Consider the following 12,539-nt stretch of genomic DNA (forward strand, 5'->3'; position numbering starts at 1 on the left):
TTGTAGAATAAATAATAAATAAACACACTAAAATATAATTATAGTCTACTATATCAACCACAATAATATTATAATCTCATCCAAATACAAACTCAAAAATCAAATAACAATAACAAAATCAAGAATATTTTATGTACTGTAATTCTTTACGGTGACAATCCAGAGGCAACGATAAACACCAACAAATAATTTTTTGCCAAGATCATCTTAGCATTGAGCGGAGCAACCATTACCTTTGCTGATTGAGAAAAGTGAGCTGAGTTTGAGTAAGAGCAGTTGAATGCGATGAGCGACGGCAACATGGCAACGACCACGACGACGGACAACGGGCGAAGAGCGGCCGAATAGGGACCGTAGACGCGGATGCTGGCGATTGACAAATCTGGGGAGGGGTTCGAGGCTTCGAGAACGATGAGACGGATGGGGAGATGCGAACGCTGGCAATTGGCGATCTTGACTGCGATAGGCGACGATGGTGAGACAAACGACAGCACGATGGAGGCTAGGGTTTCTAGTCTTCCTTAGAGAATGAATTAGAGTCTTAGAGATTTGTGACAGAATAAGTGAGAGACTGAGAAGTGAGAGAGAGACCGCGTGGAGGAGACTAATATAAAACGATAATGTTTTTGTAAATCGGTCGAATTTCGATTCGATCTGACCGACCAATTTTCAGCCGATTCATCAGTTTTTTTTATCGTTTTTGAAAAAATAATTTTTTTGTATAGACTATATCGTAAAATCTTCTAACTTCTAGATGGATTGATTCCATCGGCCGATCCAATCCAATTTTTCGAATCATGTAAAAAATCTTTATTTAAATTAATTTATTCATATTTCTTATTCGAAAAAATCATCTAAAATATAAAACATCACCATTTATTTATCATTTTATTTTAGGGTAATGTTAGGTAGACAAAAAAAACAGCCAGAATTTGCCTTATTTAGCATTAATTAATTATTGCAACAATTAATGAATGCCAAATAAGGTAAGTTATGGCTGGTTTTGGCTGATTTTCTTTGGTTACTAAACATTTCCGTTTATTTTATTCTCCAAGTTCTTGAACACGACAAGTAAACAAACTATGTCCGATCTTCTTAAGTTCCGAAGCAATGATGAATGCTAATCACATCATCAGTACAAAGAATCTTGCCTATATAAACCTTTCTTCTACAATTATCCCTTCTCACCTCTCCATTCTCACACTTACAAACACTTAAACACTCTCAACTCTCAATCCCACCAAAAAAAAATGGAAGGTAACACTCTTCTCTTTCTCGCATTGCTCTGTATTGTAGTTGCCGGCGTAGGAGCCCAGTCTCCGGCGGCCTCTCCGACCGCATTAACAACAACTCCGGCCACCACCACCCCAGTTTCTTCTCCCGCACAAACCCCTTACAAACCTAAATCACCAGCTCCGGTTGCTTCTCCCAAGCCAGCAGCTTTATCTCCAACAACAAATGCTGCCGCTCCTGCTCCGGCAACCAACCCTCCGGCGGCGACTCCTCTGACCACTCCGCCGCCAGCAGAGGTTCCGGTGAGTTCTCCACCGGCACCTGTTCCAGTGAGCTCTCCACCTTTGGCAGTGCCAGTGAGCTCTCCTCCAGTCGCGGCACCAATCACCCCCGTGGCTCCTGCTCCAGCGCCGACGAAGCCTAAGAACGGAAAGAAGAGTAAGAAAAATGGTGCTCCGGCACCGGCACCGTCGTTGCTTAGTCCTCCAGCTCCACCCACAGGAGCTCCTGGACCCAGCGAAGATGCTTCGTCTCCTGGTCCTGCTGCTTCTTCTAACGACGACGTACGTTCGTTTATTTTCTTTTATTCTTAATTTAATAATTGATTTTTTAATTCTATTATAATTTTGTAAACTTAAAATGATGTAGCAATGTGTTCTTCTATCCCTTAACCAGAGGTCTTGAAAAAAAAAATCGTATTGAAAATCCTACCGTTAGTCAACCAGATCTTATCAGTTGGATTTTTATTCGAGACCCAAACGACCGTTGTTCGATTCTAGGGGAAAAAAAATCTTAAAGTAACATATGTTAATTTTAAATTTTTTTCCCACCAGTAATTGAATTTTAGACTAAAGTATAGATCTTGATTACAGTAAAACACTAGTTATCTGTCCCTTCTACGTTTTTTTTTTTTTTTGTACAATGTGAATCTGATCTGCGAGTAACTGTGGTTAAGTGGTTTAACGAGTTTTAACAGTATTTAGGTTCTTTTTAATATGAGATTTGTGTCTTGAGGACTTAAGGTAAAAGAAATACTATTTATATACTAAAATTAGCCATCTTGTATTTATATATAAATATATATTATTTAATTTATTTTTAATATATATATATATATATATATATATATATTAATATATATTTTATATTAGTAGTTAATTTTAATATACATCTAATATAATTATAAATAATAATGTAATATTGTCACATGTGTCATTATTTAACTGATAACATGTCCAATTTGACTAACAAATTTTTTAACGACTAATTTAATTAAAAAAAATTTAAAATTAATTTAAAAAATAAATTATTTTAAAGACGAATTTAAATATTAATCTCTATAATATTTGGAATCTGAATTTGTGTGCCTTTTGATTTGCAGAGTGGAGCAGAAAGTATCAGGAGCTTGAAGAAGGTGATGGGATTCTTGGCATTGAGCTGTGCGGCTCTTGTTTTCATCATCTAAACACCACACACTCCTTTTGCTGTTGTCATATTCTTGTATAATTCCTTTTTATCTTTTTAAATTTTTCTTTGGGCCCTGCTATGGGCATACATTACATTTATTTACATTGTTTGCCTGTATCATTTTGTTCTTAAGGTTATTATCATTATCATTATAATAATTAATCTCAATAATGCTTGGCCTTTCGGTTGGTTCGATCATTTTGGTTTGTGCATTACTCTTTGAGTTGCTTTAAGGTTCAATGTCATGATTTTTAGGCTTTAACGACTTATGATTATGACTTATAAGTGGTTGCATTGCACACACTTGCCCTATCGGTTAGAGTGAAAGCGAAGGAAAGAAAATAATATGTGCTAACATGAGGCTACTTTTTGTCTAAGGAAAAAAAAAATTAATGAGTCGATATTGTTGCAATATAATACGAATACGAAATTATATTGAATAGAAAGCTCAGACAAAATTCTTTTCTCTTCTTGGAAGGTTTGGAAACAGTTTTATCCTTAGTTTACTTTTTAAGTGGAATTAAAGGAGAACATGTCAATTAAACAAAAGTAGATAGGATAAGTAGGTTTATGAAAAGTCATTCTTATTATTATTGTCAAAATAGTTTCTAAAAAAGTATACGTGCTTTAATTTTGTTGTCAAAACATTGGAGCATCAAATTGGTCCTAATTTATGTCACGCATCATCTTCTAAGAGCAACTCTAATGCTAAGAAATAGAGTTCTTCTTCTGACATATGGAGACTTAATTACCATTGGAGTGAAAAGGGAAAGATGGCTCTTCACGGGGATCAAGGTTGAGAGTCCCTCTAAGCAGAGACTTGCAACAACCAATAAAATCATGCCATGTGGTAAGTTAATTAAAAAAATAAAAAATATATTAAATATATATATTAAATACTTATATATCTATTTAATTAATTATTTATATTAATTATTTAATAATTAGTTATATTAAATTATAATTAATATAAATAATTATGTTAAATCAATATCAAATATTATTTATATTGTTATATTAAATCATAATTAATTAAATTTATTTTACATAAAAAATAAATTTAATTTTTATATATTATAAAATAATTTTTAGTTGGATTATTTATTTTTATTTATAAAATTTAAAATACTAATCAAATTTAAGTTATTTATTTTAATATTTTATAATATTGAATTATTTTGAATTTATAAATTTAAATAATATTATTATAAAAATAATAATTATATTAATTTTAATTACTTAATTAATTAATTAGGTGAGACCACAATAGAGATTAAAGTTAATTCCTTCTAATGGAGAAGAGAGAGATTCATTGAGTTCCTATTTATTAGTTATGACGCAAAATCTGATGTGGAGTCACTTTTTATGACAGGTGGGCCATAAATATGGACTGAAATGAGTTTCCTACTGAAAATAGTCTAAACTCTTACTTACTAAGAACCAATCTGATTCGGTTACATTTTTTGGTGATTAATTTAATGCATTAATCTTTCAATAATGAACCTGACACACGTGATTTTCTAAAAACGATTTCAATAATAAACCCTAAATCATTTTACATATCAATAATCTTTGGTAGACAAAAATAATCAGATAATTTAAAATAATTTTATTTAGTATTTATTAATTATTATTAAAATAATTATATAATTTTAAATATTATAAATATATAATTATAAATATTATGTTAACTAAGATAACTTTAAGTATTATTTTTTAATATTATTGTTTATATATGTTAATGTTGTACCTATTATGTAGGTTTTTATGTTTCTTGATCAAATGCAGATATGTTTGACAATAGTTCAGTATCTAAGACAACGTTTGATTTATATATTGAAACAGGGGCGTAAAAATATAGACATCACAAATATAGATACAAATTATTAGTATATATATATATATATATTGCGTTGGGTAAAATATTGAGTAAAATATAAAAAATTAAAAAAATTCATATTATTTTTATAATATTTTTTTTTAAAATAGAAAAAGAATCATTCATTGCTATTATTATCCTTCACCATCTTCACCATCACAGATTTATCATTACACAATTTACTACAAATCATTCGGTAAGAATTTTTACAAAAATCAACAAGAATATTTATATTTCAAAAAAAAAAGAAAAAAGAAAACCAAAAGGGAAGGAGAAGGCAACAGAGGAGCAAATTTGTGAAAGGGGAAAGAAGAAGGCGACGAAAAAGGAAAGTGGCAGAGACGAAAGGGGATGGAGATGGAGGAGGAGCCAAAACCGAGGTAGAGGCGAAACAAATTAGGGAAAGACGTGACAGTGATAGACTCAAAGAGGGAGAGGGAGAGGCAAACGTGAAGAAGGAAGAGAAGAAGTTGGCAACTTTGGACAGAGAAGGAGGAGACGCGACAGCGCCAACGAATCTGGACGAAGAAGGAGACGTGACAACCACGGATTTGGACATAGGAGAGGAGATGATGCAACAGCAATGGTTCTGGATGAAGGAGGAGGAGACGCAGCGGCGGCAGCAGTAACGGCGGAAAGAGCAGTGATTAAGGGAGAGGTTAGTGGTAGAGAAAAGATGGAGGAGGGAGGAAGGAGGAAGGTGAGCATAAGAGAGAGGAAAAAGGGGATTAATATTAGGGATAATTTTTTTTTATTTATAGGATAAAAATATAAAAATGGTGTCTTTATGTCTTATCTCATTTTTTTTTCATATGAAAACAATTATAGTGTAGTGCAATGAAATGGACGTGTGTTAAAAATTTTCGCTGCTATGTTAGTCTAAACCACAACCTGCGTTTTACCCTTTTCATTTGTTTTTTATTTTTTTATTTTTTGTTTATCAAAACGATCAAACACAGCCTGCGTTTTAGTCTTTTCAGATTTTTCAATTTTTTTTATTTCCTTTTGGCCCAAACGCAGCCTGCATTTATGGATGGGCAATATTTGAATTGTTTTTGAAACTCCAAAACACGGCCTGCGTTTTTAACGTGTCAGACTCTTTTTTTTCCGAAAGCTTCAAAACGTAGGTTGTGTTTTGTGTAGAAAAAAATATTTTAATCAAGAGCCTTGCTTATAAATACGAAATGCGATTCATCCGAAGTTCCTCACTTCATTTCTACTCTTATTCCTCTTTCTTGCATATATGTCATAGTTGTGAGTTTTTTTTTTTTTTTGGCAATTAGTTGTGTCAAAAAAGTCGGGTTAGGTGAGGTTGAGGTTATGGAAGGTATTGCAATTTGCGAGTGTATTATAACGGTGAGATTATACCAAACACACACAAATGAGTGACTTCTGTTTGTGAATGTATGTTTTCATTTGCTATTCCATACACCAGGAGTTTTGTAGAGTTACAAAATGGTCTTTGTGATAACATACAAAGTCACATTTCAAAAAGTCACATTTCAAAAAGGGTGAGCAACATTTTATACAGAAATCCTGTACAAGTATTTGGTGGGATGATACAGTTTCAAATAATGTCCATCATTGACGATACAAGTATGCAACAGATGTTCTGTATTTATCAACAAACTTGATTTCACGTGCCGATGATAGAGTTGTACGTTGAGTTCGAACAGTATACGAAGCTGGACGCGGTTGGCGAGGAGGTCAATGTTGATAAGGTCGGGGATATAGATTGGGAAGAAAATAACAACGACAGTGAAGAGGAGTTCGAAGCCAACTATGAAGTCGATAACGAAAACGATGACGGAGACCTGGCAAGCAATCCGGCAGTACAAAATGAAATGGATGCGATTATAAGCCAGCACCCCTTTGGTGTTTCATCTTTTAATGGGACTCTGGATCTCGAAGCCATGCATTTCCCAGAATTTCCTGAATATGCGAATATGGGTATGTTATGAATTAATTAAAGTTACCACTACCATTTATTTTATTTGCCTTGTCTGACGGATGGTGGTTCGCATGTCGTAGGTGAAGGCGCCGTTGCGGCAGAAGATGGTGAGTTTAATTTCAGAATGGAATTTGGTTCTAGAGAGTCAGTAATATCTGCAATCAAAAGATACACTATCTCTAGAGGAGTTGATTACACTATGTATGAGTCTGAACCGCAGACATTCTATGCAAAATGCAAGGGTTATGGTGCAGGGTGCGATTGGCTTATCTGAGCTAGCTTGATTCGAAAGAAAGCTTCTTGGGAGATCAGGAGATACAATGGCAAACACACGTGCACCATGGGCACGATTTCACAAGATCATGCCAAGTTGGACTCAGACACAATTGCAGATGCTATTAAACCGTTGGTTGAAGCAGACACGTCGATAAAGGTGAAGGCTTGGTTTGGTAAAGCTTTTGTTTTTTAAAAGTAGCTTATGAAAACTGTCTTTTAAAAGATAGCTTTTTAAAAGCTGCAGCACTTGTGTTTGGTAAAATCAAATTAAAAATGACTTTTAATAAGTAGAAGCACCACAATTATGTTTGGTAAAACAGCTTTTAAAAGTTGAAAAAATTATAATAAACATGTTTATAACAAAAAATAAATTTTTTTTCAATTTTTTTAAAAATTTATATAATATTTTAAAATAAAATAATGTTAAAATAAAAAATTTATAATAAACATAAATATAATAAATAAATTCTTTTATTTTTTAATTTTAAAATTTTATATAAGTATCATAAAATTTATTTTATCCTAAATATCATCACTAAAAATAAAAAATAAAAAAATATATGAAGATTAGGTTGAAAAATAAAAAATATATGAAGATTGTGTTAGAATTTGTGAAGGTTAGGATGAGAAGTTAGAAATATATGAGGATTTCAATGGCAATATAATAGCGAGAAATATGTGCGGAAAAATGAAAAAAATTTGGTAAGCATAAGCCAGCTTTGAAAAGCTCCCTTCTAGGTGCTTTCAAAAGCACCCCTAACTTTTAAAAGTCGTAAGCACAAGCACTTGAGCTTTTTAATTTACCAAACACAAAATAACGTGCTTGTGCTTTTAAAAAGCACAAGCACCTCTTGAAAAAGCTTTACCAAACTCAGCCGAAGTCCATTATTGCAGAAGTTCGGTCTAAGTTCAACTACATTGTAAGTTACCGCAAGGCTTGGTTGGTAAAGTAGAAATTTGTCGCAAAAGTTTTCGGTGATTGGAAAATTTCTTACCAGATTCTGCCAGTATGGTTGAAATTAATGACTGCGAAGATATCAAGGTCTCGTGTTCAAATAAAAACGCTCCCCGTTTACCGTGAAAGTGAGTAGGTTCAAGGTGTAAGAGTTCTCTATTGCATTTTTTGGAGCTTCTATCCGTGTATTGTAGCATTCAGACACTGCAAGCCATTGGTGCAGGTTGATGGCACACACCTGCATTTTTTACAACCATGCGTACGCATGATCAGGCATGCGTACACACGAACGCGATCACGTGCCTCATTAAAGAAAACACGCTGGGGGCGATTTTTTGACCTGCTAGAGCTCAATCCAACTCATTTCTGAATCTATTAAAGGCCAAATTCAAGAAGGATGAAGGGGAGAGCACTTAGGTGTAGTTTAAAAACATGTTTTAGGTCATTTTCTAGAGAGAGAAACTCTCTCTTCTCTCTAGAATTAGGATAGATTAGATTAATTTCCTTTTAGATTTAGGTTTTAAATCTTGTCTTGATTTAGTTTTCCTTACAATTTCTTGTTATTACATTTTTGCTATCTTAGTTTTACTTGTTATTTCCTTATTTTGTCACTTTTATGTTTATAAGCCATTGTTGGATTATGATTTCTATTAATGCAATTTGATATTTTTTGTCTGTTGTTGTTTAATTGAGTTGCTAGTATTGTGATCTTGCATTTGGTAGCTTTAGATTTTATTAATTCTTGCTATTTACCATGCTTTCATTTTATACCTTCCAAGTGTTTGATAAAATATTTGGTTGGATTTTAGAGTAGATTTTTATACTCTTTGCTTGAGATTGAGGACTTAGGTGCCTTAATATTATTGAAGTCCAGTATCATTGGTGATTTAGAGTTGTTAGTTGATTCTAAGATCAATTATGTCCACTTGATTTAACCCTCCGATGTTAGAGGAAAACTAAGTGGAATTAACCCTTTGTAATTACCATGTTGTGGTCAATGATACAAGATGGAAAACCTTGACTCTTGATCCTTGCCATGAGTAACCTTTTAGCATATATATTATCTTAGTTGTTAGCTTTATTTTCTTCTCATTTACATTTCTTGTCCATCATTACAAAATTCCCAAAATATTTCATAACCAATAATATGCACAGTTCCCTGCAATTCCTTGAGAGACGACCCGAGGTTTAAATACTCTCAGTTTTTATTGGTTTGACTTAAGTGAAAAATAAATTAAACTTTAATTGAGGATTGTTTGTCGGTTTTGATCTATACTTCGACGAGATTATTTTTCTAAAAATTCTAAACCGATGATTTTTCTCCGTCAAGTTTTTGGCGCCGTTGTCGGGGATCGAACCCGGGTCACCCGCATGACAGGCGGGAATACTCACCACTATATTACAACGACCAATCGTTGTAAATTTTTGGGTGAAAAATTCTAATCCAAACAATTTCACATTTCAATTTTTCTGTTCTTATTATGTCTTGTAGAATTTTTAGTTGTATTTTCTCGGTTTGCATATATATATTGTGGAATTTTTCAAGAAAAACATTCTTAATAGGGCATTGACATCCCAATTGATTTGAGTTAAAATATTTTTCATTGAAACTTGCTTGAACTATATTGTGGAATATGGTTTTTAAACTAAGAACACACAACTTTGTGAGTTTTGAGCCTAATTGTGTGGTTGCATCATATAACTACTATTTTTCTTTTTGTGTGTTATTCTCTTTCTATGATTGTAATATTTAATTTATTTGATTCTTTATGTCTATTATTCTGTGTATGAATGTATTTATATGATTGAGGTCATTATTTCATTTAGCTCACTTATCCAAATAGCCTACATTTTTATCTTTCATTGTTAACCAATTTTGAGCCTATTTTAATCTCCCTTTGTTCTTTATTTTAACACATCACTACCTCTAAATGAAAAATAATAAATGTTCTTAATTTGAATATTTGATTAGTTTAGGCTAGTGAGAGTGTGTATCATTTAAGTGTGGGAAAGTTTGGGAACAATGATAGAGATAAAAGTGTATTTTTATATTTTTGTTGAAGATCTTGAAAATTGGGTACATACTCATACATTAAATATTTAAACCATATGCATTAATAATTTTGTATATATGTTATGTTGAAAAAAAAAAGGAAATTAAAAGGAAGGAAAAGAAAAAGAAATAAAAAGGGGACAAAATGTCCACAAGAAAAGTAATAAGAATAATGCATATGGAATGTGAATGGAAAAGAATGCATGAGTGTGTGAAAAGTAAAGAATGGGTAGTTAGATTTGCATTAGAGTTAAATAGGTTGTAGGTTGGTGGGAAGTGTAAGCTAATCAAAGATTCAAATTCTAGTCCACTTGACCAAATACAAACTTACCTTGACCTAGCCCCATTACAACCTATGGAAAAGCCCTCATGATAATTGTATGCATACATTGAATAATTGTTGATTGTTAGATAAAAAACAAATCTTAGAAAGCACGATTTAGAGGAGAATTGAGTGAATCAACCCTAAACACTTGAGCGATTAGAGTGTATACACATCTAGTGAGGGATTCGATTGCTCAATTCTATGTTTTCATCTATGATTACTTCTTATCTTGCAAGTTGTAAATTCTTTTTCAATAACTCTAATCAATTGTTGGATTTGACTTGGTTGTGATTGCTTTAGCCCTTATGTTCATATATGTATTCTTGAAAATTGATTTATTTTGACCAAGTAGTTGCATACATTTAAATAGATCGCATGTAGATAGATTGCATATAGGTAGTTTACTTTCAATAAATATTGATACCCCTTTCTTGTCTTTCTTGAGTTTAGCATGAGGGCATGCTATTGTTTAAGTGTGGGGATGTGATGAATCCACATTTTATGGTATTTATTTTCTCTAATTGAGGGATTTTATTGACTTCTCTTGCATTTATTCACTAAAATAGCATGATTTTGTGAATTCTTCCTAATTTGTGCTTAAGAGTGAAAATATGTTTTTTATACCCTTAATTTGCTAATTTTAATTCACTTTAATTCCATTCGATGCCTTGATGTGTTTGATGAAATGATTTCAGGTTTCGAAGGCAAGTATGGTTTGAAGGAGTGAGGAGAAAGCATGTAAAAGTGAATAATTCATGAAGAAATGAAGTTTGAAGTGTTTTACAGCCATGCGTACGTACAAGCATTCATGCGTATGCACAACTTCAGTTTTATATCCATGTGTACGCACAGAAATTGATGCGTACGCACGAATGCGATCACGTGCCTCATTAAAGAAAATACGCTGGGGTGGTTTCTGGACCTGCCAGAACCCAATCCAACTCATTTCTGAAGCTATTAAAGGCCAAATTCAAGAAGGATGAAGGAGAGAGCACTTAGGTTTAGTTTAAAAACATGTTTTAGGTCATTTTTTAGAGAAAGAAGCTCTCTCTTCTCTCTAGAATTATGGTAGATTAGATTAATTTCCTCTTAAATTTAGATTTTAAATCTTGTCTTGATTTAGTTTTCCTTACAATTTCTCATTATTACATCTTTGCTATTTTAGTTTTACTTGTTATTTCCTTATTTTGTCACTTGTATGTTTATGAGCCATTGTTGGATTATGATTTCTATTAATGCAATTTGATGTTTCTTTGTCTATTGTTGTTTAATTGAGTTGCTAGTATTGTTATCTTACAATTGATAGCTTTAGATTTTATTAATTCTTGCTATTTACTATGCTTTCATTTTATGCCTTGCAAGTGTTTGATAAAATACTTGGTTGGATTTTAGAGTAGATTTTTATACTCATGGCTTGAGATTGAGTACTTAGGGGCCTTAATATCATTAATGTCCAGTGTCATTGGTGATTTAGGGTTGTTAGTTGATTTTAGGATCAATTATGTCTACTTGATTTAACCCTCCGATGTTAGAGAAAAATTAAGTGAAATTAATCCTTTGTAATTACCATGTTGTGGTCAATGATACAAGATGAAAAATCTTGACTCTTGATCCTTGCCATGAGTAGCCTTTTAGCATTTATATTATCTTAGTTGTTAGCTTTATTTTCTTGTCATTTACATTTCTTGTCCATCATTACAAAACTCCCAAAATACTTCATAACCAATAATATGCATATTTCCCTACAATTCTTTGAGAGATGACCCGAGGTTTAAATACTCTCGGTTTTTATTAGTTTGACTTAAGTGACAAACAAATTAAACTTTGATCGAGTGTTGTTTGTCGGTTTGGATCTATATTTCGACGAGATTATTTTTGTGAAAATTCTAAAAACCGACGATTTCCCTCCGTCATTTGACGAGATTATTGAGAATGCTCTCTTTATTCATAAAATTGAACGTGGAGTTGTTCTTCTGTTTTTGTATGTTGATGACATGATCATTACTGGAGATGATGTTGATGGTCTCTCTGATCTTAAAGCCTCCCTTCACCGTATTTTTGAGATGAAAGATCTTGGTTCTCTCAGTTGTTTTCTTGGTCTCGATGTCATATCCACGGATGATGGTATCTATCTCTCTCAAGCTAAGTATGCTTCGGATCTTCTTGCTCGAGCCGGTATTATAGATAGTCGTACTGAGTCTATTCCTCTTGAACCTAATATTCGTTTTACTCCTATAGATGGAACTGTTTTGGATAATCCTACTCTTTATTGACAGTTAGTTGGAGGACTAGTCTACTTAACTGTCACCCGACCAGACATTGCCTATCCAGTTAATGTTCTTAGCCAGTTCTTGTCAGCTCCTCGTACTACTCACTATGTGGCAGTTCTTCGCATTCTTC

The 12,539-nt window shown here is 32.7% G+C and overlaps 1 protein-coding gene across 1 annotated transcript; it reads left to right on the forward strand.

Annotated features, from left to right (window-relative positions):
- The first annotated feature begins 1,131 nt into the window (after window positions 1-1,131).
- LOC107627329 (uncharacterized) lies at window positions 1,132-2,880 on the forward strand. Its single transcript, XM_016330175.3, has 2 exons — window positions 1,132-1,796; window positions 2,615-2,880. The coding sequence occupies exons 1-2, from the start codon at window positions 1,251-1,253 to the stop codon at window positions 2,696-2,698; spliced, it is 630 nt and encodes a 209-aa protein (XP_016185661.1). The 5' UTR covers window positions 1,132-1,250; the 3' UTR covers window positions 2,699-2,880.
- The last annotated feature ends 9,659 nt before the right edge of the window (window positions 2,881-12,539 follow it).

The sequence above is a fragment of the Arachis ipaensis genome, chromosome B1, assembly GCF_059453495.1.
Source record: "Arachis ipaensis isolate K30076 ecotype BB chromosome B1, ASM5945349v1, whole genome shotgun sequence".
NCBI lineage: Eukaryota > Viridiplantae > Streptophyta > Magnoliopsida > Fabales > Fabaceae > Arachis > Arachis ipaensis.

Excerpts from the sequence above, each read along its gene's own strand:
- LOC107627329 (XM_016330175.3), top strand. The coding sequence starts at position 1,251 with ATGGAAGGTAACACTCTTCTCTTTCTCGCATTGCTCTGTATTGTAGTT. Across the intron at positions 1,797-2,614 it reads CTGCTTCTTCTAACGACGAC|AGTGGAGCAGAAAGTATCAG; the intron begins GTACGTTCGTTT and ends TTTGATTTGCAG.